General features: G+C 30.2%; 5 protein-coding genes across 8 annotated transcripts; 2 read left to right on the top strand and 3 right to left on the bottom strand.

Moving 5' to 3' along the window:
* Window positions 1-4,330: 4,330 nt before the first annotated feature.
* LOC124491618 (uncharacterized) lies at window positions 4,331-5,300 on the bottom strand. The gene has a single exon (XM_047054298.2). It carries the CDS (start codon window positions 5,156-5,158, stop codon window positions 4,553-4,555), a length of 606 nt encoding a protein of 201 aa, XP_046910254.1. The 5' UTR covers window positions 5,159-5,300; the 3' UTR covers window positions 4,331-4,552.
* A 586-nt stretch (window positions 5,301-5,886) lies between these two features.
* Window positions 5,887-10,691, bottom strand: LOC124500290 (uncharacterized). The gene is made up of 3 exons (XM_075728375.1): window positions 10,570-10,691; window positions 7,685-10,508; window positions 5,887-7,621 (listed from the first exon to the last, which is right to left on the bottom strand). The coding sequence occupies exons 2-3, from the start codon at window positions 9,489-9,491 to the stop codon at window positions 6,366-6,368; spliced, it is 3,063 nt and encodes a 1,020-aa protein (XP_075584490.1). The 5' UTR covers window positions 9,492-10,508; window positions 10,570-10,691; the 3' UTR covers window positions 5,887-6,365.
* On the bottom strand, window positions 10,504-13,204 carry LOC124500301 (calcium uptake protein 1 homolog, mitochondrial). 2 transcript variants are annotated; one of them, XM_047064362.2, is made up of 7 exons: window positions 12,325-13,204; window positions 12,058-12,120; window positions 11,816-11,930; window positions 11,588-11,737; window positions 11,362-11,477; window positions 10,920-11,280; window positions 10,504-10,823 (listed from the first exon to the last, which is right to left on the bottom strand). In XM_047064362.2, the coding sequence occupies exons 1-7, from the start codon at window positions 13,042-13,044 to the stop codon at window positions 10,687-10,689; spliced, it is 1,662 nt and encodes a 553-aa protein (XP_046920318.2). In that variant the 5' UTR covers window positions 13,045-13,204; the 3' UTR covers window positions 10,504-10,686. The 2 variants fall into 2 exon arrangements, with proteins under 2 accessions (XP_046920318.2, XP_046920326.2); XM_047064370.2 differs by lacking the exon at window positions 12,058-12,120 and having other exon boundaries at window positions 12,325-13,188.
* An 88-nt stretch (window positions 13,205-13,292) lies between these two features.
* asrij (OCIA domain-containing protein asrij) lies at window positions 13,293-15,366 on the top strand. The gene is made up of 3 exons (XM_047064381.2): window positions 13,293-13,691; window positions 14,693-14,911; window positions 14,971-15,366. Exons 1-3 carry the CDS (start codon window positions 13,394-13,396, stop codon window positions 15,255-15,257), a joined length of 804 nt encoding a protein of 267 aa, XP_046920337.2. The 5' UTR covers window positions 13,293-13,393; the 3' UTR covers window positions 15,258-15,366.
* Window positions 15,367-20,819: 5,453 nt separating this feature from the next.
* On the top strand, window positions 20,820-24,120 carry LOC124499431 (protein mab-21-like 2). Of its 3 annotated transcripts, none has more exons than XM_047063338.2 (9): window positions 20,820-21,246; window positions 21,898-22,022; window positions 22,085-22,194; window positions 22,308-22,409; window positions 22,499-22,616; window positions 22,692-22,831; window positions 22,911-22,982; window positions 23,049-23,317; window positions 23,464-24,120. In XM_047063338.2, exons 1-9 carry the CDS (start codon window positions 21,161-21,163, stop codon window positions 23,543-23,545), a joined length of 1,104 nt encoding a protein of 367 aa, XP_046919294.1. In that variant the 5' UTR covers window positions 20,820-21,160; the 3' UTR covers window positions 23,546-24,120. The 3 variants fall into 3 exon arrangements, with proteins under 3 accessions (XP_046919294.1, XP_075584491.1, XP_046919293.1); XM_075728376.1 differs by having other exon boundaries at window positions 22,085-22,198; window positions 22,315-22,409; XM_047063337.2 differs by having other exon boundaries at window positions 22,499-22,610; window positions 23,464-23,921.
* The last annotated feature ends 3,067 nt before the right edge of the window (window positions 24,121-27,187 follow it).

Below are 27,187 nucleotides of genomic sequence, written 5' to 3'. Positions count from 1 at the left end.
ACCATAATCGTTTGTTCGTATAAAAACGATGTCGTTTGAAACGAAAGTTTTTCTGATTTTTATTTCATCTACCGAAATGAAGACTTGATGATTAGTGTGAAGAAAATTAATTTCTCGTTTATAATAAAAATATTATGTATGAACAAACTTAGTTTCGATCATTGGAGCTTTTTGCTTTCTTTCTTTCTTCATCGAATGACAATTCTGAAAATATTGAGCGACAATATAAAAAAAAGTTATACATTCTGTCATTGAAAAATATGGACAATTTCCGTTTACACCAATCTTATATTTGAATTTGATGATGCTCGTTTTGAATTTCATTTCATTTTTTTTTGTTGCCATTCAAATCAACCATTTAACATATTCTCAAGATTCTAATAGTTGAAAGAAAAAGAAATTTCACATAGATTGATAACCCTGCAAACAATAATGATAATCACATATAATCATAATGGCGGAAACAAATGATGATCACTCTAATCGAATCAAGACCCATTATAACAATGTTATTGTTAGAGATGATTATGTCTGTCACATTATCATCGTTTTTTTTTTGTTTCTCATAATTCATATCAAATGTGTATTCAAGTATAGTCAATGAAGTTAAACTGAAGAAATATTCTATTAAGAAAATTTTTCCTTTTCTTTTTGATTATTATGTCAAATTATGTATTTACAAAAAAAATTACCATTGAATTCAGTCCATTTATAAAGTAAATTGATTCAATTAGATTTTTTTTTCTGTTTTACTAATGTTGATGAATTGCATAATGTAGTAGTGGACTAGAAAATCAATTACTTATTTGTTACGAAAACAGGTCTTTTATTGCCGGCTTTTTTTTTGATTTGCTTCTATATTTTCGTGTGGCTGGATTAAATGAATGAAAATTTCATTCTGAATAAACGAAACGAATATTTAGAATTTCTTACATTTTTTTTATCTTTGTTACTATAGAATGAAAAGAAATATAAAAACGGTTTCATTTTTGTTCCATTTGAAACGACATAAGTAATTTGATTTCATTTACCTGCAAGCCATGGCTCTTATGGCATTAGTTTTGGCATTAATTTATTCACTTATTTCATCAACATTTTAATTTGAAATGAAAATTATTTTGTTTCTGGAATCTCAAACATCTTATCCATTTCTTTTTCTGCGTTCCATATAAGGAACAAAATTTAATCAAAGTCGCTTTAATACACAACAATTTTTGTTAGCCTCAAATATATTGTGAATTGCATGCAATTATAATGAGATGATGATATAATGAGACAAATAGCAAGTTCAGGTATCATATTTGTCGAAAAAAAAATAAAATGTCAAGCTTTGCCAGAATATCCACATATCCAGCATATACACCATGACAAAAAATCCAAAACTAAAATCCTGAAAAAAAATGTTGCAAAATAAGACGACGGAATTTGTCAATAAAGCTTTGAGCTAAATTTTGATTTATTAACCTCTCGTCGAACAACAAACCATATTATGATCATAGTAAATGGATAATATGCTCATAAACCAGATGAAAATCAACCATAATAGCATCCATTCTAACATCCATTGTGAACTATTAAATGAACATCTTGACAAGACTTACAATAATAATAAAACGGAACATGCCAAGCTTTCAACGAGACCATAATTTTGAACAGCAAAAAAAATTACATAAAAATTTCCGAAGAAACAGAAGAAAATATGTACAATGTGTTTGATCAAGCCATTTGGATTTGATGTCAATCATGTCATGTGTTATGTGTTATCATATATGAAACGAATGTTGATCGTGGGTCAATAAACGCGTGAATGACATTGAACAGAACATGAAATTCTTTCCATTATTTCAATGAATTCTACATTCATTCATCATATTTGAATCTTCAATTTTGATAGAATACATAACAAACGGATATCAAACAAAAAAAAATAACCAGAAAAAAGTGACGAATCTATCGATTCAGACAATCGATACATCGTTATAACAAAACATTGATTTTGATCACGATTGTCTTAAAATGGTAAATTTTGAACAGCAAAAAAAAAAAATTACATAAAAATTTCCGAAGAAACAGAAGAAAATATGTACAATGTCTTAAAATGGTAAATACAAAAAAAATTATTTTTTTTTTATTTGATGACAACATCTATCCACCCATCGGGCCAATCCAACAATAGTAATGAGTGATGTCAGGAATTCGGTCTTGTATTTTTTTGAAAAAAAAAATTTAATTATAGATTCTCTTCATAGTAAAAGGCTAAGTTGTCAAAAAAACTTTATCCCAATGACTATTTATTATCATTTTATGGTCACTTTTCAAAAATCGAAATTGATTATTTTCTCATCCTGCTATAAGCTGATGCATCATCACATTTCAATTTTCACTGGTTCATTTTTGAACCTATTCGACCGAAGTTTATTTCAAGAATTCATCATCGTTTTAAATAAAAAATTAATCTTATCGGACTTTTGCTGTCATTCGAGGTCGGACTGAACAATGAAACGAACTGGAATTGAACAACAAGACGATTTATACAGAATCGAAGATGATTTTTTTTTTTGTTGAAAACATCATTTTTTCCAAAGTATCCATCCGCCTAATCCTAATTGCTACACACACATACAACAGTAGAAGTAAAGAAAAAAAAATTCTCTGAATCCCAAAAACATTTGTCAAATTTTAATGAATCAATAAAAAGGAGATGAACAAAAAAAAATATATATAAAAGAACATTAGAAAAAAGTGAAGCAAAAAAAAAAATCTGAAATGTTGAAATACGAAAAAACAAGAATTGAAATTACTCAAGTGAATACTCAAAATCAATGAGCATCATGACCAATATGGACATGACCATCATCGTTGCCGTTTGTTTTGAATTTCGTTATACGATTCTACAATGTTAGTCCATCTTATTGTTGGCCGGTTTTTTTTTTCTTTAAAAAACGAAAGATTTTCGTCTTTTATGAACGCATTGCTACACATGAATGATTCTTACAATGACAACAAAAATCATCATCATTATTATTATTATCATCATCATCATCATCATGGGACAATGATTCACAATTCGGTTATTATCATCGAGTATTTTGTATATTTTCATCCCTATTGTTCATCTTTTTTTTTGTGAGGCATTATTGAACTGTTGTTGCTGTATGCGAGAACAAAATGGAATCACAGAAGAAAGATGATCCAATAGAATAAAAAAAAAGAAACAAGAAAATAAATAAAATCCATATATATTTGCTGTATTTGTCATATGCAGTTTTCTTTTGAATGATTATCTGTTTATAACTATGTTCATGTTCCGGTATAGAATGTATGTAAAATTTTATTGGCAACAAAAATTAACTAATAGTAATGATTGAATCACCATTACCATGTGAAAAAAAGTCCAATCGGTTTTATATCTCGATTAAGCTGTATGGATTGAATGAAAATTCTGGTCACTCAGCTCAATAATAATAATAACGTATTATTATTAAGAGGACTCGAAATTCTCTACAGAACAAATCGAATTATTTTCACGCACAAATAAGTCCAAATCTTTTTTTTTTGGCATAGATTCGAATGAATAGTGTAAATTCATTCATTGATTGACCGAAATGATGCTTAATTAGTACGAATCGTAAAACGAACGTCAGCAAAAAAAAAAAATTTCCATTTACATTTTCACATTACACATCGATCAATTTCTGTGTTTAAAGTTTATAGATTTTGATTTTTTCCTCTCTCTCTCTCTCTCTCTCTCTCTCTCTCTCTCTCTCTCTCTCTCTCTCTCTCTCTCTCTCTCTCTTTCTCTCTCTCTCTCTCTCTCCTCTCTCCTCTCTTTGCTTTTTTCCTTTCTGCCACAAAAAGAATCCAAACACACATTCACATGATAATGATGATTATCAAATCGAATAGAAAATCAAATCAATTCTCATTTTTCTGTAATTTTATACAGAGTTGGCTTGTACTGAGAATAGTCGGTTGATCGGTCAGTGGTAGGTCCAACATTCGGGCAAGTCCGATTTGATTACGATACAAAACAGGCAAAATGATTTTGACAAAATTGAACAATGTTCACAATCTTTCATAGTCATAAACTTCATTATCAACAACGAACTTAATTTAACTGAACTGAACAATTGACCATCGGAGAATGTGACCATCCAATTTTTTTTTATTTGAACGGTCGGTTGGCTGGTCTTTTTGTTTTTCCTATCATTCATGGCCCATTATTTAATGATAGACTTGTTTGTGGATGTTATATAGTTCATAATAAAGAAAATAAATTTTTACGATAATTGATCGTCATCACGACTATAAATGAATTCATTGTATGAGATTTGTTTTTTTTCAATTCGATTAATTTTATTCATATTTGAATCAAATAATAATAATACATTTTAATAAAGATTTTTTGTTTTCATTGTAATTCAACTATATATTATTAGCTATAATCTTCGAAAGCGAAAACAACAAAAAATTCAAAAAAGAAATGACAAAAAAAAGTCGATACCTGTCATGCCATCTATCATCGTCAATGTTCAAGTACTATTTATTTTTTTTATTGTTTTGTCTTTTTGAATTTAATCGGAGCTATTGTCCATTTGGCAAAATTCTTATTTACTGGAAAACTTGATGATGGTATGGCGAAATGTTTTTCAATTTCTCGTAAACTATCTGCATCGTTTAATGGTCTTGCAAATACTGGTAATGCGTTAAATTTTCGTTCGGCTACATGATAAATTGATCGATCATCATCATCATCATCATCCATGTATTTTTTATTGTTACCACTGTCAATATCATTGACCATTGACAATGGTAATTGGCCAATATTAATCCATTTTTTATCATGCCAATGTTCTTCTTCTTCATGTGCATATTTCCGATATCGAGAATTTTCATCACCTTTCCTAATCAAATCGGTATTTTGTCCAGGTTTACCCCAACGGATATGTATCATATATTGATGTGGATAATGTTTTTTACGATCAGGATATTTAGATAATTTACGATAACGGTTTTTTGCTTTATTGGATATTTGTCGATATTGATTTTTTTGCTGTCCAACTATCTGATCATGATCAATACTTTCGGTTAATTCAGCCAACCACAAAGATACACAGATCAAAATGATGGTAATGTTTTTGTTGTTGATTTTCCACATTTTACATGATTTACACACACACACAGGTTAAGCACTAGTTTGTTCAATCAGTTCAAACAACTATTAGACAATTGATGAAATGTAATGTTTGTATGTCTGTTTCGAGAATACTGAGAAAACTAAATAAAATGTAATGGTGATTGACCATTTAAACAAAAAAAAAGTGTCTGCTATATGTTACAAATCTAATTGAATCAATCGAGAAATGTAAAAAAAGAGAGGTTTATTCCCATATGATTCACAAGATGATGGTGGTGATGATGATGATAATTTAATCGCACATTTTATATTCAGCGAAAAAAATTTGTCTGTTCATAGAAATCATCTTCATGTCTTCTTCTTCTTCTTGTATATAAATTGAAAAGACCCGAACTGTGAAAATTTTTATCTTATTCGGTGATCTTCTACGGCCTCGTTGTAAAGTGAGATTAAAATTTCAACGAAAAAAAAAGATGAAAATTAGTGAGAAATAGAGCATGCAATGATGAGTCAAAAGAGACAAAAAAAATGTCTCAGATTTTGTGTTTCATTAAAAAAAAAATTGCATATGATGATTGCAGTCATCGCATACACACACACAGGTAGACTTGGCCATTTTTATCCACTTTTTTTTTGTTTGTCATAATTCGATTCAGCAAAAAACTGAAAAAAAACTAAACAAAATACAAGGAACAATATTTTCAATGAATTATTTGTCTAATTTGAACAAATCAATATATACATGTAAATAATTTAAAATCATTTTAATGTCCATTATTTTTATTATTTTTTTTTTGTTGATCCGGGTCTTTTCTCGAATCTAACACGTGATATATGTCAAAATATTTCCTAAAAATATCGATTACTTCCGTGATGGTAGTTAAAAGTTTATCCTCCTTATTTTTAATTTAACCACATATTAGTGATATTACAACAAATCATGAAAAGATGCTATAATAATTGAATGAAAAAGAAAACAAACGAAACGAAACGAAATCAAGTTAAGATAAACGTTATAAAGAGAAAAATTAAAAATTTCATTTGCATCGCATTATATATAGTGTTAAGAAAAAATGAAAAAACAAATCAAATCAAATATTATATATACACTAAAAACCAAACACTGATGATGATGATAATGATGATAGAGAACGTAATATCAAATCCATTTTTGTTGAGATCAACATGATTTGAATTTTTTTTTCTTTTCGCTGTCCATCAAAAAAATCTAATTGACAATATAATCGAGAATCGGATGATAGGAAAAGTTAATTTTCGTGTTGTCATCATTGCTACTGTTATTATCATCATGATCGTCTTCGTCATTTTCAACATTATGACTACTATAATGGGAATCATCATTGGAAATGGCCTTGGTAATATTCTTGTCATTTATGATTGAAGTAGAGCCGGAAATTGTCTGATTATTTATTTGGATAAGCGCCGTTGTTGTCATATTGGATGCCAGTGTGTCATTATTGAATTTGGGTTTTTGCTGTTGTCGTAACAAATGGCTATTGCTAGCTGATGCCAAATACTTTGACAATGATGATTGGGATTGTGTAGATGATAATGGAGTGCTTGTATGTTGATCATCATTTCGATCGAATGGATATGGCCATTGTGTTAACCGATTAACAGTTGCCGGTATATCAAGTTGATCTAATGATGTCATGCCATTAGTTGATACGGGCATATGTATCACTTGTACTACTGGTGCTTGGGCTAGTGCTGATTGTCCAGATATGGATCCGAACGATGTTGATAGATGGTTTGTACGTTTGTTTGGATTTGTCATACCAAAATTATTCTCAGAATTTGTTAACAAATCATTCGTTACCTTATTTCCTTCTGTCATATCGGAAAGATTAAATTGATATTCCGGTATGATTGTAAAACGATTTATATGATTTTTATTATCACTCATATGGTTATCGTTATTATTACTGGGCATAGTGCTTGTCGTGGTGAGCAAAAAATTCGACGGTACCGTTCCAGTGGTGGATGATGTTGTAGCCAAATTTTCAAGTAATTTTTGTAATATAACATTACCATTATTATTGTTGTGAATCCAGTTATTATTCTTTGATTGTGAATCGATTGATGTTAATTGTGGTAATAATTTGAAAAGTTCATTATTATTCAATATATTCAGGGCTTTTTGTAATTGTTGTTGCATTTGTTTTGTCATCTGATTTTGATTAGCATGGCTATGAAAATATAATTTTGATGATTGTGCACCATTATTTTCATAATGATTGTTATTTTCATTATTGTCATCATTGTATGATTGTTGAGGATTATTATCAATGTTCGATAGCATTGACCATAATGATTTATTCGGTTCCATTGAATTACTGGTGTTAATTTTCGTCCTTAAATTATTATTCATTGTACTTTCACTTGGATTTGGATTAGTTTGTTTAACCGAATAAACATGGCATGTACATGCTGTTGGTAATCGGAATGAATCGATGAAAAAACCTAAATGATATGAAAAAATAGATTAGATTATAATGATAATTATAAATGTTCTCAGAAGCAAACCTTTTCCCTTTTCAAAAACCAATAATCTATGAATGGAATGAATCTGTGCACATCTTGATGCATACTTATGATCCGCTATATATCGACATTCACTATTAGCTTTATTACATTTTTCTAGCCGTATTGTTTGTGTAAAATCACCGGCATTAACAATGACACGCCATTTTCGTTTTAAATTTTTAGCTAATTTTGGTTTAGCATAAAGTACTTCAGAACGACAAACAAACCCTTGTTCAATGGAATTTTTGTTATTATTATTATGATGATTATTACTATTTGATTCACCAAAATCAAATGATGTTGATTTATTCGTAGTTGAATGATGATGGCCATCCGTCGATGGTCCATTGAAATCATCATGATAATCATCATCCGGATCTTCAGGATCATTATTACTATAGTAATAATCTTGTGAAAAATTTTCATCCATATCTTTTGGAATACCATCTACCAAAGGTACATCCCCATTCACTTCAGCATACATAAGTTGAAAAATATCTTTTCGTTTATAAATCTCGTCCAATATTGCATGTTCTGGATATTCAAAATCATCGATACAAATATCTTCGGTGAATTTATCACAACGTGGTGTTGTATCATATTGTTGTTGCTGCTGTTGAACTTGATGAAAACCATCGTTTGCATGAGGTCTGGGCTTTTTAATTCTTTGGCCATCATGTGGCCGAAAATTGGGAGTCAACATCATCATGTTGTCGAAATCGGAACCGTTTTCAATATCATTCTGAAGTGACCATTTATCAGCATCACCATTTGGACCATATTCATAATGTTCCAAATCATCATCTTCTTCTTCGTTTTCTCCTCGATTATACATTTTCTTGTTAGATAGATTCGATCTTAATTGTTCACTTTTGCGCGAATTTATTTTTACTTTTTTTCGAATTTTTTTACCAATCCATGGACCATTGTTAGGATGAGAATTTGAAACAAATTTATTATCATAATCAAATGGTTTTCGATTGTGATGATGATGATGATCATTACGGCCATTCCATATGATGGGCATAATTTGTTCTTCGAATTTAGGATCTTCCAATAATTTCAACCAATAATCAATGGCGCTTGTATCTGATAATGGTGGTAATAATAGCAATGGATTTGCTGGATCGAATGGTGGAAATATTGGATGATTAGGTGGTGGTAATGATGGCTGTGATATTGGTATGAATGTTGGTTTGTACATTTCATCTGTCGCGCCATTTGGCATGTTGATAGCCGGATCATTGAACAAATGTTGATTACGATTATGCTGATGTTGATTTGATCGTCGACTCGTTGAAGGTGTTTTTTTAGCAAAACCAAACCATGTTGACATTGTACGTGTTTCACTTTGTGAATCATTTAGATTCTCATTCGGATGATTTTGAATCAACGATCCTCTAGCCGTCGATGTAATAGATGCAACATGATTGACAATCTGTAGAATTTTCAATAGAGTGCCGATTTTTGTAGAAAAATTATTGACTCGTCTTGATGGCGATAATATTGTTGATGAGTTTTTTGCATTCGAAACAGTTGGTACCGATGTTTCGTTTGTTGGTGAAAATTCTGAACTACCATTAATGATTGCTGATGATGATATGATCGAATGTTCATGTTGTTGTTGTTGTTGTGCTTCAACCACAATGGCGGTAAGAAAATTCTCAACAAATAAAACAATTAAAAAAATAAATAAAATCGTAAATGTCGTAATTTTGGCCCAATTTATCATAATGAGAATTTTCGATTCATTATAAAAGATGTTTTTGATCATAAATGATTTTTTTGTCAATTGTGGCATGATCATTTTCAATGGTAACAATAACAATGTTACCAATCATCATTATCGTAATTCGTTTACTATATATATTGAATTTAATATGGATTGTCTTACATTTCAAGAATGAATTTAGATTTTGAAAAATTGAACTCGATTGAACTAAATCAAAATCTCGAATGGCAGCACAAATACGAAAAGATCACAACTGATCATTCAGGTAGATTCACGATCGGTGAGAAAACGGTGAAGATAATGTATACAATATATAAATAATAAAGATAAACCTTTATGCTTTGTTCTCTTCATCATTTTCTTTTGTAATTTTTCCAAAACCAAAGTTCTAATATTAGTAACCCAATAATATAATGTTATTTTCTATGAGACATTCAAATCGAAAGAGAAGACAACTGGTTCAATTTTACAATGATTATCATCATCAAGATCTTGATCTTTTGTTTCGAAATAAAATGAATCATGTGTCAACGTATTGCTCAGTTGTTGGTCGATTATAATCTCTCTTTCTCTCTCTCTCTTTAACTCGTTCACCTTGTATGTAATGGGATGGTTGGTTGGTTAGTTGGTTGGTTGGTTCATTTATTGTTTCAACGACCAACAATGAAAAAAAACTGGGTAAATAGCCATTGTATTGTTAAACTTTTTGTAGACTAATTAACTTATTGGTGCTAAAGATGGCTACCAACAACACAAAGATTCAAAAAATCACCAGGTACGTCAGTCGGTTATTGGTCGTCATCAAGGCTATAGCCTATATATGATGGTAGTGTCTGGATCACTAATGAAATTAGTCATTGTAGAATGAAAAGTATAATCATTAGTCGGGTAAAATTCGAACGAAAAAAGATGGGATTTTTTTCTCCATTCGTCAGTATGTTCAATGCTTTATCAGGCGGAAATTTTTCACCTATTTTTCTATAATTGGTCTTTTAAAAAATAACGAAAACAGCAAAAAATTATTTTCGGGTATTATGTTCTTCATAATTGGTATTGGTGTGAATATCGGTTGGTCAGCATTAGTAATGAAAACTAAAAAATTTTGTCATTTTATTGTATTTTAATGAGTAGAAAATTTCTATATCCTAGTTACCTTAAGGTTCAGGTTCAATTTTCCGATTAGATATTAGATTTTTGTTTCTACAATTGAAACTAAAGTTATATTACAAATGAACAATCAAATTCAAACAATGGCTGTTTTCCTCAATACTCATTCAAAAGAAGTCAATGATTTCCAAACTGTATGCATTATCTGTATGAATCCTGTATCCTTCGGTTTCGAAAGACCGCGACGTAATCGTTCTTTCATGATTGCAATGAATTCCTTGTGGCTAAGCTGGCCATCCTCTGTTCGAATTCAATTTAAAAAATGAAAAAAAAACAATACAAAAAGGTTACAAAGATTAATGATCAAATATAACAATAAAACTATCAAAAGCTAACCGTCATCATCGAAAATGGTAAAGACAACATCGATCAAATGATCAGAAAGATTGACATGGGCAACTGTTTTCGCTACATGTTTTAATGTTGCTTGATCAATGGATGCACCGGCAATATGATAGATGGCCAATGCAATATCCACATCGTTAATGTGTTGTAGGAAACGGAAAAAATTCAAATAATCATCCAATGATATACCAGCGGTCATGCTGTTATTATGGCCAGAAACAAACTTGTTTATCACACGTTTATTCATTCGTAATCGTTTCTTTTCGGCAAACAATGCATATGCTACCAATAGATCAGCAAAATCTACTTCTGCTATATTACCGGTTTTAGGATCAGGATTTTTTCGTTCAAACTTTAATAAATGAAGAAAAAAAAATTTTTTAATACAATTGATTGGAAAATATATGAACCAAATTTTGTTATATACACTTACCTCAAGTGTAAGCAACTCTTTCTGTACTGTCTCCTGAAAATGTAGGAAACGATTGATTGTCAATCGTTGTTCGAGATTGTTGCCGAAAAAATATTTCGATATAGCTGAACTGATTCCTAATTGTTTGTTCGATTTCAATTTCAATTTATTGTTAACGAAATTGACAAAAAAAAGTTTTATTATTGGATTTATTTATTTTTATTTCCATCCAAAGATAATATATTACCTTTATAACGTATACATTTGCCCATTTTTTTACCCACACTTGTCTGTGCAAGTATTGCATTTTGAACTTTGGCAAATTCTTCATATTCAACTTCACCATCGCCATTTAGGTCGAACATACGAAATGCAATCTCAAAATTACGTGGAGAAACTAATTCATTCACAAGAGAAAAAAGCTTAATCAATAAATTTTTCAACAAAAAAAAAATAATCATAACAATCATCATACCTGATATAACAGTTAAAAGGAATAGAAAATCCGGAAAATTGATCAATCCAAATTTGCTTAGCCTATAGAATATGCTTTCCGGTTTCAATCTGATATTTTTATAGTCTTGTTTTCCCTTTTTGATTTTACAAGATAGAAGAATTTTTAAATTTCGATCAATTAGTCAAAAATTTGCGTGATCCAATCAAAAAATAAAATAACATTGTAAAAGTAAAGATAAATTTAAATTAATAGATTCTCACTGAGATACAGGAGGATAATAATAACTGATGATTGAAAAGCGATTGAAAATCATCGCCGTTGGACTATTTGATATGGACGATTTCAAAAGTAAAATTGATGTGTTTTGAATATGTTTATTGATATATATTTTTAGAAGGAACGCAAGCAACATGAAGACAGAAAAATGGAAAAGACAACAATAACAACAATGATTAGTTTTTTTTAAATAAATTCAAATGGATGAATTCGTTAACTATAGTTTTAAATGCTATTTAAGAATACTTTACTTTGGTCATGTCGATCACTTTGTATTGATCAAGGCCCAAACCTTCAGGTTGTCGAATACCGGGCGTCAATGCACGAAGAAAATCATCTGGTGTCATGAAAATTTCCGATTCTTTTGAATTGTAAACAATTTTTACGGTAGCGAAATATCTAAATATTTTATCCGGGTTTGAATAATGACGAATACGATTTTCATATTCAATAATACGTTTATTACGAAAACCATCAGCACGACTTTCATCGGCATTGAAATTAAATACGGCCATTAGATTATGAATGATATTCGAATCTAGTATACTGTGATCGGCTCCAACATGATCATCACTTTCGGATGTTCTCGATTCATATGTGGATTTACAATCAGCTTTGGCCAATCCTTCCGCTCTTTTCGGCAAATTATTTTTTGCCCATTTTCTCATTAGTGACCATATTGTTTCGAATAGAGTTCGAATAGGACTAGGCACCACTTCATACCATATAAATCGAAAATCGATGAAAAACGTGAGAAAAAAACCAATAGCGAAGGTAATCAAAAATTTGTCCAATGCTTGTCCAAGATATCCTTCTTTATGTTTAACAAAGGAATTGGGTGGTTTAAAATCTCGTTTGATAACGAATAAATTCGAGCCACTTTTCAAAGGATATTTGATAAATTTTTGCCTTTGACAACCGAATTGCCATGATAAACATTGATGACGATACTTGTGAAAATGTTCAACCATCCAAAATTTGTCGTGACGAGAATGAATAAGATAATCTATGACATTGTAATGGTGTCGTTAATAATTTTGACAATATCATTTTTCCTTTATTCTTTTTTGAAAAATGATATCGTCTACTAAAAAACCCACATGTGTAACAATATTGAAAAATCAATAACAATCGTAGAATTCATGAAAAATATTCCATTGGACGATTTTCTCTGGAACTTTCTTCTTTTTTTAATTCTTTATATTCGCTATCAACAGATGGAACTACTAATAATTAGGACAACAGCTGTTTGAAAATTTTTGCAAAATATAAGAATGCAAGTAATGAGTTCATTTCGATTCAAATAATCTGCCAAGCAACATGAGTTATCCGCATGGAAATCGTGACCATTCTTATCAAACTCGTGATGATCATCCTGATCTAATTCATGATCCATATGGAACACCTTCGATGTATCGAAATCCTGGAACGCAACCGAATGTATCTGATCAACAACATCAACAACAATTCATTCAACAAAGACCATTTAGTCCTAAAAATAATCAAATAGTTGCGAAAAATTATAATGATTTTCTCGAAAGACAAGGAATACCTGCCATATCGCCTGAAGATATACGAATTCTTCGCGAATGTGGCCGTGAAAGTCTTATTTATCGATGTAAGTTGCTTTTTCGTTTATTTTTGATTTTAGTGAAAAAAATTTGATGGTCACATTTCGGTAATCTAGGCGGCCAAGAAGTAAATCACTCGATCTGATTTTTTCGTTTTTAAGAATGAACTTGTGTATACACACGATTAGAATTCGATTCATTCATTCATTCATATATTCAAAGGGAAAATTTATGACTAAACAAACCTACAAACACGCTTGATTTGTGAATGGTAAATCGTTGATGTTATAGAAAATGGCATTCTTTTCTCTTTTTTTTCTAATCTAACATCTCGTAAGCGATGATGTTTATAGTTTGCAATGGTCATTTTGTCCGTTTTTTTTATTTGCTATATGGTGACGATGTGATGGTGGCAAACACACGCACATCACATTCAGTTCATGATTCGATATGACACAATGTTAATTATACACGGAATCGTATATGGAATGTCAAGTTGAGAGGAGAAAAAATTTTCCAAAAAAAAAAAAATGGTTGGAGCATAAAAACATTATTTTATCATTCGTCTTATACCTTGTTTTTTTTGTTACATGAGGTGAACCTTCATATCACATTTAGTTTGAAATTTATTATATAGCCATTTTCATGTCATATTTAAAAGATGATGCTAAGACATTTGATAGATAAGGTTGATAGATAATTTTTTTTCTTCTTTCTATTCATTGTTCATAATAATCATTGATGATGAAGTCAGATGGTATCATCAGATTCTAATTCTGTTGACACTAATCACATTTGAAAGGTACTTTTCTTCGGTTCATTTTTTATTTTATGTGTTTTGTTAAAGTTTTGTAAACACTGATTATAACATTAATGAATTGAGACAACAACATCAAAATTGTTTATCCAATGTATTGACTGGATTTATGGATACGAAATGTTGATCTCTGTTTTATATCAAACGATAATATTTGTTGGAATTTTTTTTCAATTACGCCTTTAATTTTTTTTCTTATTTTTTTTTTTGAATCCTTGAATCTATATCAAGCTTTTCCGATCACGGCTGCTCTCTGTACAGCTCTTATCTACACTGCACGTACAAGACAAATACAGCCTCGATTTTATCATTATCTTGGAGCAGCTTTTTTCGGTTTTTTTGCTGGTAAACTGAGCTATCGATCGGTCTGTGAAGATAAATTGATCAAATCAAATTCAAATTCACCCTTCGTACAATCAATTCGAAAACGGAAAGGCTTGTTTTTTGAAGGTATTTATAATGGTTTGCATTAAAAAATTTTTTTATTTTTTTTTTGTTTAATTGATTAGGATATTATGAAAACGTGCCACAAGGATTTGATTCTTCCCATCCATCATCAGCATCACCATCATTTGGTAAACCATATGTTGATGATAGTGGAAGTCACACTGGTATTCGAGAATTCGATGATCATCATTCGTCATCGTTCAATCAAAATAAAGATTCATATATACATGATCCATTTGGTTCGGGTCAACCATCATTAGATTTTCCAACAGATATTGGCGATAATAGAGGTAGCATCAGTTATGATGATTTGCGAACTCGTAATCGATCTGAATTTAAAAATGTCTGAGAAAAAAAAAGATAATATCTTAATAGAAACGATGGACGTAAATCACGTTATAGCATATCTTTGTCTATGTCGTGTAGTTAAATAAATAAAAATAAAGTAATTGCTTGGATTTCCCTTCTTTTTAACGATGTTTTTGTTGTTCTCAGAAATACGGATCAAAGGTCAATTATATTAAGCTGACTTTTTGTTGTTGTTGTTGTTGTCTGTCACAGACTGAGATTCAGATTTGCTTGGGAATGAAAATCTGAATCACTAGTATTTTTTGCAAAATTCTAAACACATGGCATCTATTTGTGGTCTATGGAAAATGAAGCTGAATGAATTTTTCATGATTTATATTTGTATATATTCAATACATATTCAGTATTTTAAACTTTCAACAGCTCATATCATCATCCATTAGATAAACTTAAATAATCATATCACTTGATTCAATATATATAAAAAAAATTTGTTGAATGTTAACACATAACTTACATCAATTTACAATTCAATTATCACATCCTTAATCGTTGTTGAGAGGGAGAATATAACTGTAACTATAGTGAATGAACATTATCGCTTGTTCATATCAATATATTCTAGGATCCAACATGTATTTTATATACAGGAATCGGTCTGATTATAATGGCTTTTTCGATTGTACTCATTCGATCTTTGTTTGTGTGTGTTTCATTCTTCATTTCACAATTTGGAAAATGGAAAATACATTAACGATATTAAAATATGCCATTTAGCTTTTGAATAGTAGGTACTATTTATTGTTGTTTGGCCAAACACCAGTAGCAAAATCCACTTGAAGCAATCATCTACTATGGTTGTCGCGCTCCAAATCTATTGTTCCAAGCATAGAATCATTTTTGCGTGTATTTGTGTTGGCCAACTTTATTCTACGTAGTAACTCATCGTTTTTGTCGTCGTACTCGACTGATTTTTTTTCATTCTTTTTGTTTGTTCTAGCTCATCCATTTTGTTGCTTTCATTTCATTCCATTCGTTTTTTTCGCATTATAATCTAATTTTAAATCCATTCGTAATCAATTTTATTCTGTTTTCGGTCACTGGAGAACCGAGCTCATACACAAGCATACATAAACATAAACATACACACACACACACACGTTAGACACACTAGGAAAAAAAAGATCTCTCAAAAAAAAGACAGCGAATCCCCGACTAAAAAATCAAGCCTGATCGATGGACACACACTCACTATGTATGTTGCATACATTTGAAAGGATGAATCGAGCTGACTGATTCTAATTAGATTACGTTACATTTATGTCATCCAAGCTATCGCCATCATCATCGTCGATGCTTTTTGCTTCACTGGATTCTCACTTTTCTTCATCTTTATTTTCATTCATTGGTACATTGTTTAATATTAGCACTTTTATTTTTGAGGCTATATTTTTCGATCTTCGAAACAAAATTTTATTATACTGAATTTTCGATCGACAATTCTGCAATATTGGATACAGTAAATTTACGGATTTTTTTTCTCATCTTCACTTCTATTGTAATCTGATTTCTTTGCATTTCAGATTTTACGAAATGTCATTTGGTTTTTTTTCCATTAATATTGTAAGTAAATGTGTTTGTTTTTCATTCATTCAATATTCCTTGATTACAATTTTCATTGTCTTCTACATTGTTTTCCATTTTCGTCTTCATTGTTGATTGTCATCACATTGACATTGTGGATATTGTCGAATTAGTGTCGAAAATTTATAACATTCCACTCAATGTTGACAATAATTGGATATGGATGGCCAATCGTTAAAATGCATTCCACCTACTACTAATAGTGATGATTATAATTATAATAATAAAAATAATAAAAACATAACATCCGCTCGTAAAAACTGTCACATACAAGATTTTTTTTCTCTAGTGGCTTGTTTACCCCATCCTTTCTCTATCATCATCATCGAGTCGTTACATATTTGCAAAATGAGTTGAGTTGAAGTTTTTTTTAAATTTTTTATTTGCCGTATTATGATTTGTCAGCTGATTGACATAATATACTCAAAAAAAATGATGACGAGGATGATATCTGAGAATATCTGTCTCCACAAACACATACATACACTTATATTTTTTTAGTTGGCTTTTTTTTCGGCAGATTCTTATCTTCATTGTCGTCGTCTGGAGTGTCCTGCTGTGTGTGTGTGTGTTTATGCATATGTTTCTACAACTTGCAATTCTATCCTTAATATCACCCATCAATTGGTCTGATGGTGGTGTGCCAAATCTATTTTGATCATCATCATCATCATCATCATTTTGATTATGAAAAAATACCCTGGTTAATCTTTTTCACTGTTTAAATATTTTTTTTGCGAATTTCAGGTGATTAATTTTCTAATCCAAAATGATCAGATACGAAGAACAAATTGGATTTTCATTTTAAGCTCATTGCTCGCGCTCGTATATACTAGTTAATAAATTTTCAATCATTTGATTCTTGTTTTTTTCTGATTGGGTGTGTATGTGTGTGTGTTTGTATGTTTGTGTGAGTTTATGTCAACGTAAATCTCGATTCGAATGATGACGATCATTGGAATTCGAGCCCAAAAAACCGAGACATTATGGCTACAATTATCATTCGAAAAAAAACTGGTAATAAATAACTCAATAAGAATGCTATTATGGCATTTTTTCTACGATAGATTTCTTTGTTGATAGTGGACAACGTAAAAATCTTTTTTGAACAAATTTTAGTCATTTTGTTTGTTTTATTTGGATTTTGCGGTTTTTTCTCTCAATTTTTGAGATGATGAGATTTACGAGTGTCTTTTTTTCCTCATATATATACATTTTATTGTTGTTGTTTTCAGTCTCACAAGATTCAAATTTCTCGGATGTTTAGGATCAGGACCTCAACCTCGATTTTTTAAAAATTTTTTTTGTTGTTGTTGATTTAGTGTTTTAACTTTTGAAAAAAAAATTTGTGAATTGTTTTGTAATTGATATAGATCAAATTGAAAATGTCATCTTTTTAGTTGACCGTAAGAAACCACATATATAGTAATAATAATAGGCTTGGTTTTTTGTTGTGGCTGACTTGAGACTCAAAAAAAAAAAAAAAAAAAAATATTCGAATGAGAATAATGATGATGGCGATCATTATCACACAGCCATTTACGATTTGAAATAAAAAAAAACAAACAAACACCTACCTGTATATACACCTAGGCTATCATTTTCATCGTCAATAAACGATGGATGCGTGAAATAAAAAAAAGGTAGCCATTTTATAAGCAAAAGATAAAATGGGCAAGTTGACAAGTGACAAGTCATCTTCTTCATCTATCTATCTATCCATTCTATCCTGTGTTGAATGTAAATCGGTGATAACAGCAACAACACCCTAACGTGCCATAATGATACATTTGAAATGTCGACAAAATTTATCTTCAAATTTGTCTCTCTCTCTCTCTCTTTGTTTGTGTATGTTGATCATTTGGGAAATAAGATCAAGATAAAATGATTGACTGACCAAAAACATTTCACTTTTCCTAGTATCACTAAATAATAATTATTTTTTTTACTTGTGTTTGTTTGTTTGTTTGTTTATTTTGGATCAGCTTCAACATAGTATGTATATATAAAAAGACATCATGAATTTATTCTCCATTGTAGAATGAATGAATTTCAAATTTTCTCCATATCCGATCATTATATGTGAATCGGAGCCAAACAAAATTTTTCATTTCGTTTCTGGCTTTTGCTTGAAACATAATAATGATTATAATGATAAAATCCTCATTTTTATCTCCATTATAATATCTAAGGATTCACGTTTCGAGAGTCATCGGTCCCAAGTGAATTTTTTTCTAACAATGTAGATTTAGGTCCGAAAAAATCACTTTGAATTCAATTGAAAAGAAAATGAGCGAATGTTAGATGTGTTGAAATGATAATTTATGTTCTCGATGAACAAATAATGAACTTAACAACAATAACAAACAAAAGACATTGTCCCTATATTTATGGTTTTTTTTGTTGTTGTTGTAGCGTGGAAACCTGATACGACTCGACCAATCATCCAGATGCATACAATTCATTGTGAAAGGTCGTTATCATCATCTATTTAAAAACAGTGATGACAGGTGTAATCCTCTCAGACTTCGATTGCTCTCTGGCCAAATGACTAAGACCGATGGTTATAACTTGGCCCTCTAAATCACTGTAAAGATATAATAATGGTAAGGCCAAGGTTCAACCAAATATGACAAAGATCATATTTTTTATCCATTTGAAATGAGTAATATGGCGTAAACTACAACTAATGGCATATATACGAATAGTTTTTCAAAGATTTTTGTTCCATGATAATGTCATTTGTCATTTTTTTTTCAATTCAATTCTTGAGTGAATAATGAATTCTCGTCATTCTCTTCATGTTGTTGAAGATTATTATCATCATAAAATCTTCATCGATTGTCAATAATTATTATGATTATCAACATTGTTACTGGAGATAAAATTGTCAAAATTCATCAAATCCCACAACCAAAATCAGACTGATAACATCAATGTTGGACATTGACACACACACACATTTACACACATAAATAAAAGAGATAGAAATATGTCAACGTCATTTCGCGTACGACAATTTTTAATGAATTTGAACTCTCCACATCGAAAGACAAATCATCAATTTAACTACAAAAAAAAACATTGACAGGCCGAAGAAGTTTTCGAATTGAATTGAAAAATTATTAAAATTTAGTAAAAAAAAAAGAAAATTCAGAAGCCAACCATTCAAAAAAAGAGAAAAGAATTTGTACAAAAAAAATGATGAGAAAGTGGCAATAACAAATTCTTATGAACAAAAACGATCCAGACGAAAAAGTTAGATGGCCAATAAATTATATAGGATTAGAATATTCTTTCTAAACAAAAACACACTCTGCTACAACCACCACCACCACCACCACTTCAAGATGATTTCAAGAGTTATTCATGTTGGTTCACTGAAAGATTCATTCACACAAATACATCAAGTATATAAATACATCACATTTATCTTGATTCATTCATAGAAATTATTGAATGATTTTCATGGATCAATGATGATATAACATTCGTGTGTGTTAGTGATCACAAATCAGATGGAGAATATTCTTCAATAAAATTATCATTATATTTGATTCTATGTATGGACATCATCGTCAAATTCAATCCAAACAACAACAAAAAAACCAGAAACAGAAAACTTCAAGATTTCTTAGGCTTCTTTGATTCACTAGATAAAACTACGATTCGATTCAATAAATGAAAATAGTAGATAGGCGGTAATTTACTATTTGTGCCGCCTTTTATGGTATGCACGCCTTTTCACCAATGACAGACACATATATATACATAAAGTATTGGCTATTGTGTATATGTATGTTGTTGTGTGCGTTTGAATTTGTGAAGCTTTCCGACCAATAATGCGCAATGGCAATCCGGTATATTCACAACCATTGACTTTGGTAATGATGCTAAAAACTGCAAATAGAATTTCATTGATGATAGAAGGCCCTAACATTCAATCCTCTCTCCGATTAGTTGAATTTAGATCCGAATGTTAAAAGTTGTTTTTTTATCCACGCTTTAAAATACATGACATTAACACTCTTTGTGTAAATTGCCTTTCTTATTGATCCGTAATTTGTCCGTCCAGATGAAAAAAAATTGAATTTTTTTTTTGTTTTGTTTTTAAGGGTCCTATTTATGTGCAAAATTATATTTGACCATAATCATCATCATCATCATCCTCATTGAACTCTATTTGCCTGTGTGTGTGTGTGTGTGTGTGTGTATTTGTTCATGTTTTTAAATTAACACTTTTTGATTAAAAACAAACGAAGAAATTCAATATCCGTTATATCAAAATATAAAAAAACGATGCTCGTTCCACCCGACGCTCAGCTTGGCACCAGCAAGCTACTTTATCATATCAATAAATTCTGCAATGATCGTGTCGTATACAGGTTAGTTTATTTGTTGTTTTTTAACTGTTTAATATCATCAGATTCAGGAATAAAATGACCCAACAATGATCAATTGTTCAGTTCAAGTTAATGCTATCACACAGTGATCATATATGTATTCCTGTCACAACATTTATACATTAATTTGTTGTTTCAAAATTTCATTGAACCATTTCAGATGGTTTTGACATTCTGGTTAGTTGGTGAATTTTTGAGCCACTCATTCCATCATTTGGCTAATTAATTAATTTATTAATAATTTAACCATTCATTTCCATTTGTTATACAAATTTTATTTTGTTTTTTTTTTGAATCATCTCCATAAACTCGCGATACATAGGACCACTTATTTTTTGTTGTCTTGTTTTTTTCGAAGTTAGTCTCTGATATAGCTGAAATAGATAGTTAATCTTCTAATTACGATGATAATCATTGATCATCGGTCATTCCATTACTATGAATGATATGAATGAATGACAATATGACCATATTGTATTTACGATTGTGCTGTTACAATTAAAAAGTTGACTTATCAAGATTTTTTTTTCGTATTCATGCGGGAGTAAAAAAAAATATGCTAATCAAAATAACTCATGTATTCAATATTGTATATTTACCACTCTCTTTCTCTCTATCCCATTGTTATAATAGACGTAACCAGATAGCAAAAACTATTCGTGAGATAACAAAAATTGTACAGGATATATTAAAAGAAGTGGAAGTACAAGAACCACGATTCATATCGAGTCTAAATGAATGTAATGGTCATTATGAAGGTAATAATTGATGATGACCCATGAATTCATAAATGAAATACTATTATATGATTGTTTCATAGGTTTAGAAGTAATTTCACCCAACGAATTTGAAGTTGTACTTTATCTGAATCAGATGGGTGTATTCAATTTCGTCGATGATGGCACTCTTCCAGGATGTGCCGTTCTCAAAGTAGGTGATCAATTTTTTGTTTATTTTAAATTTGAAAATAAAAATAAATCAAATGTCCGTTATTTTATTTTATTGTATATTTAATTATCTAACTATTTATAATTGAGTTACAGCTGTCAGATGGACGTAAACGATCCATGTCTCTTTGGGTCGAATTCATAACGGCCAGTGGTTATCTGAGTGCCCGTAAGATTCGATCTCGTTTCCAAACACTGGTATGTGTTTTGTTGTATTCATGTCTGGTTTTCTTCAATCAATTCTTTGTTGTTGTGGTTTTTATTGTTTTTTTTCTTGTTAAATTCAGGTGGCCCAAGCTTGTGATAAAATACCCTACCGTGATATGGTAAAAATGATACCAGATACAAGCGAAGTTAAACTACGTATACGTGAGCGTTATATTGTCCAGATTACGCCAGGTATAAGTAATGACCAAACCCATTGATTGTGTGATCAAAAACATATAAGGTTAATTAATTTCATTTATAAATTGCCCCTAGCATTTCGTTGCAGTGGATTATGGCCACGATCAGCATCACATTGGCCAGTGCCTACATCATCATGGCCACCACCGAATCTGGTGGCCGACGTTAAAGCTGAAGGTTTCGATTTACTAAGCAAAGAATGTGTCTCACTTCAAGTTAGTTGATCATTTTCATTGAGATTCTTTCATTCTCATTCAATAATAAACATAAACATAAAAATTTAAACAAACACAGGGAAAACAAAGTTCGATGGAAGGTGATGCCTGGGTGTTGAGTTTTTTAGAGGCTGAAAATCGATTACTACAGGTAAAATGGTTTTTTTCAACAAGATGGATTGATTTATGATTAGTGTTTTTGTTTTTTTGTATACAGAATGGTTATCGTAAGAAATGTCTATCAATATTGAAAACATTACGTGATCGTCATTTGGATTTGCCTGGAGCGCCTATCAATGAATATCATATGAAAACATTATTACTATATGAATGTGAAAAACATCCACGAGATATTGAATGGGAAGAAGTTTGCCTAGGTGATCGTATTAATGGTATACTATTGCAACTAATTTCATGTCTACAATGTCGTCGTTGTCCACATTATTTTCTACCTAATCTTGATTTGTTTCGTGGGAAATCACACAGGTAAAATTTTATGCATATTATTTTTTTGATTTATTATATATCCTAAACATCCTCATCAACTATAGCATCATCATTTCAAACTAATCATTGGATTAATCAATCTTTTCTTTTCTCTCTTTCTATTCTGATTTTTTTTATGAATCTAGCGCTTTAGAAAATGCAGCCAGAATGACATGGCGTTTAACACGTGAACTACTAACCAATCCAAAATCATTGGACAAATTGTAGTAATTTTTTTTATATATATTATTGTTGATCGGGGGTGGCTGGGACCAACTGTTCTCATAAAAAAGTGATGAATCACTTTTCTCTATCATTATGGATAATAATGATAATTCTGGCCCAATATTCATCAGCGTGATGATCCATCATCATTGAGTTTATTCTCATCATGAAGAGCAGCTGTTCTATTTCCATTATCTCATCCAAAAAAAAAATTTTGTATGTCTGTATGTATGTATGTATGAACAAGAATTTCGTTTAGATTGTTATTCTTTAGAGATTTTTTTTATATGTTTTTGCGTGTATACATATAATTCATGAAAATAATACACTAAACACATTGATCACACACAATATAACACAACTTAAGAATCGAATGAATTTTTTCTTTTCGGAAAGAAGGGCAAAATACCCTGAAAATAGGCAATCAAAACATTTGATTCGAATATTTGGGCAATAATTTGATTTTTTTAAAGTGGAAAAAATTGAATTTAATCATTTCATTTTTTTAAAAAGTTTTTTTTTCTAATTATTATCGATTTTGATAATGATTATTTTTTCAACATGAATAAATGATTCCATTTTTTATATTTTTTATCGTGATTTGAATGAATGAATGAATGAAAAATCATCACCAAAAGACGATGAAAGGCATGCCCTGAAAGATGCGTCTTCAGAAATTGTGATGACTTGTAATGAGGTTTTTTTACGTTTATATTCATCGAATGTTTGTTTGTTTTTTTTCAATATAACTTTTTGGGTGGTTCATAATCATCGTCGTCGTCGTCGTTTGCTATTCGACACATCGTTAATCAATGAATGAGATTTTTTTTCAAAAAAAAAAAAAAAAAAAAACAAATGAATGAAGGTTTTTCTAATGGTTTGATAAATGGTGAGATCATCAACGATAAATTCCCGATCGTTAACATTCATTTATCCATGGTTCTAGTGTTTCAATTTTATTTTTCAACCTGGGCCACACAACAACGGCGACGAAGACCTCCGTGTAGTTGCTTTTTTTTTGCTTATTATTAATTATAATAATTTAAGCTGTTTTTTTTACTAATCCAGTCGCATCATCACTTATACTACATACATGTTTGTTTTTTTTCTAATCATTTTGATGGATAATTAAAACGGCTATGACGATATAAGAAATAGATTGGATCATGCATGATGCATCATGCATGCTTAAGATTTTTATTTTTGTTTTCGTGTTGAATTTATTTACGCGATACGTTCAACATATTCATCACTGATTCAATGATTTTTTTTCTGCACTGGCTATTGGTATTTGTTTGCATAATAAATTGCTAATTTTGAAAAAAAAATCAGTTCTTGCTTCTTACATTCACTTCCAACGTTGTGAATTGAATTTCTTTTTTTTTATTTTCATCTCATGTTTATTGTTTAAATTTTTTTTCCTGTTATTGTATAAAATTCCTATTTATTGGCATAGGAATCGTTATTTTGGCTGAATAAAAAAAAAATGGATGAATGAATGAATTTTACTAGTGAAAATGTTTGTTAAATCATCTGTATGATGAGAACATCCTATTTTTTCAATGTAAAAAAGTTGTAAATGATTATGATTAGAATTTTTTCATCGTAACAATTAAATCCATCCTCATCATCAGCATCATAATCATCATCGATATTGTTGTGGTATCATTCATAAGACGAACGATGACCATCATCATCATCATCATCATCAAAATGATTAATAATCTCATGCATTTGGCCACCAATATGAGCGTGAAATGGAATATATACTTCAACAGTATATTCAGGTATACATAACCAAAAATAGAAAAATTGTTTGACAATTATTTACATTTCGAAATGATAGATGAGCCAAACTAACAAAAATATTTTCATTTCATTTATATACTGGAAAAAATATCTAGTAATGTAATATATCGTCAGTAGCCTAACAAAAAATCATCATTACTATGTATGCATCATTTTACCAATCTTCAGGTTGATGATGATGAATACAACCGCAAACAACAAGGTCATCATATTCATTTCATCAGGTCTACATAGATCAATCTTTTTTTCCAGTATCTTATTCTCAATTCATTTTTTTTTTCAATATTTACATTTGTGTGTTTGTATGTTTTGACATTTGAACACACACAAAGATATACACAGGATATTCATGAGATGAATGATGATGATGATGATGATGATGAGCACACCGGGAGATCTATCAGAAAAAAAGTCCATCCTGTGTGTTATTTCATGTAATTGATAATCTTAATGGCTAAATAAATGCCTACCAATGTTGATGATAATGGCAAACAATCATAATATTCGTTGTCGGTAAATTCTAGATAATAGTCCATATTGTTTATAGCTCATTATCATTAAATATGTGATCGTTTTCTATAATCAATAAGTGTCACCATAACCATTATCATCATCATCGACAACATTAAAAATGTACAATCTAAGACGACATAATTGATTACTTTAATCAGATTATTTTCATCATCATCGTCGTCTTTGTTTGAATCTTTTATTGTTTTCTATAATATTCGGATATTCAATATATTCATTCTTATGTGTGTGTGTGTGTGCATGTTTGATGATAAGAAAACGATCAAAAATCAAAGTGGATTCTTTTCAATGAAATTTCAATACTTAACTAAACAAATGGTTTGGACAAACATTTTTGGATGAAAGTTGTGTATCAATAAATCCATGACTAATTTTTAATTTAACAGATTATGAACCAAAAAAAAAAGAAAATATTCAAAGTGAATCGGATCGATTATGATTCTGGTTTTTTTTCAGTAAGAATTTTTAATAGCAACAATTTTGGCTTTTGATCCAAAATGAAACAAAAATGATCTATGTAAGCTGGTGTGTTTCATGAAGCGTGTGATTAAAAAAAAAGTTTTTCAATAGTTGTTGTATATATGATATGCACGCGTCTGCCTGTTTTGTCGTTCAAAGTTTATTGTATTTGAAGCTAATTTGTATTCCAATTGTAGAATTAGAGGCGCCAATGAAGCTGCTTCTGCTGCTGCTACTTTTGCTATTAGGTTGGTTTTTGTTAGAATCGACCATTTGGAACAACAATCAAACAATTGCAATAATAATAGTATTCAAACCCATTTATATATTTGACATGTTTATTAATAGATTTTTTTCTCTCTACCCATCAGGATACTTGTTTCCTTAATGATTCAACAGGATATTCGTGCCGTGAATCGATTAATCTGGACCATCATACATATAGCCTACATAGATCAGTAATGGACAAATTGCCCATCATCAGACCTGAGCTATTGTATGCGATTAAATATGTAATGTTGTTCACTATTCAGGTCTTTCAATAGTTATTATTATTCTATAGCAATTTGCTTTGTTATATAACGTATATTGTATGCTAAAAAAACTGTTTTACCTATGGCTAATAACTCAATTACAGAATTGTTGGATTGTTTATTTGAACATCAACCGATTATTATTTCCGATTCCAATTCTATTCTTCAATTTGACTGATGATTTCGTTAATGAGAATGGCCATTTTAAACTTTTTTTGAGAGTTTTTTCATCATCATCTCTCATCTATGGTTGAATTGTTGATTTCAATGACTGCTTGTTTTTTTCTTTTTGGTTAGAGATCTAGGAAATTTT

This window comes from Dermatophagoides farinae, chromosome 2 (genome assembly GCF_024713945.1).
Source record: "Dermatophagoides farinae isolate YC_2012a chromosome 2, ASM2471394v1, whole genome shotgun sequence".
In the NCBI taxonomy this organism is placed as follows: domain Eukaryota; kingdom Metazoa; phylum Arthropoda; class Arachnida; order Sarcoptiformes; family Pyroglyphidae; genus Dermatophagoides; species Dermatophagoides farinae.
Note: the sequence above shows the minus strand (reverse complement) of the source record. Positions and strands in the feature narration are given on the sequence as shown.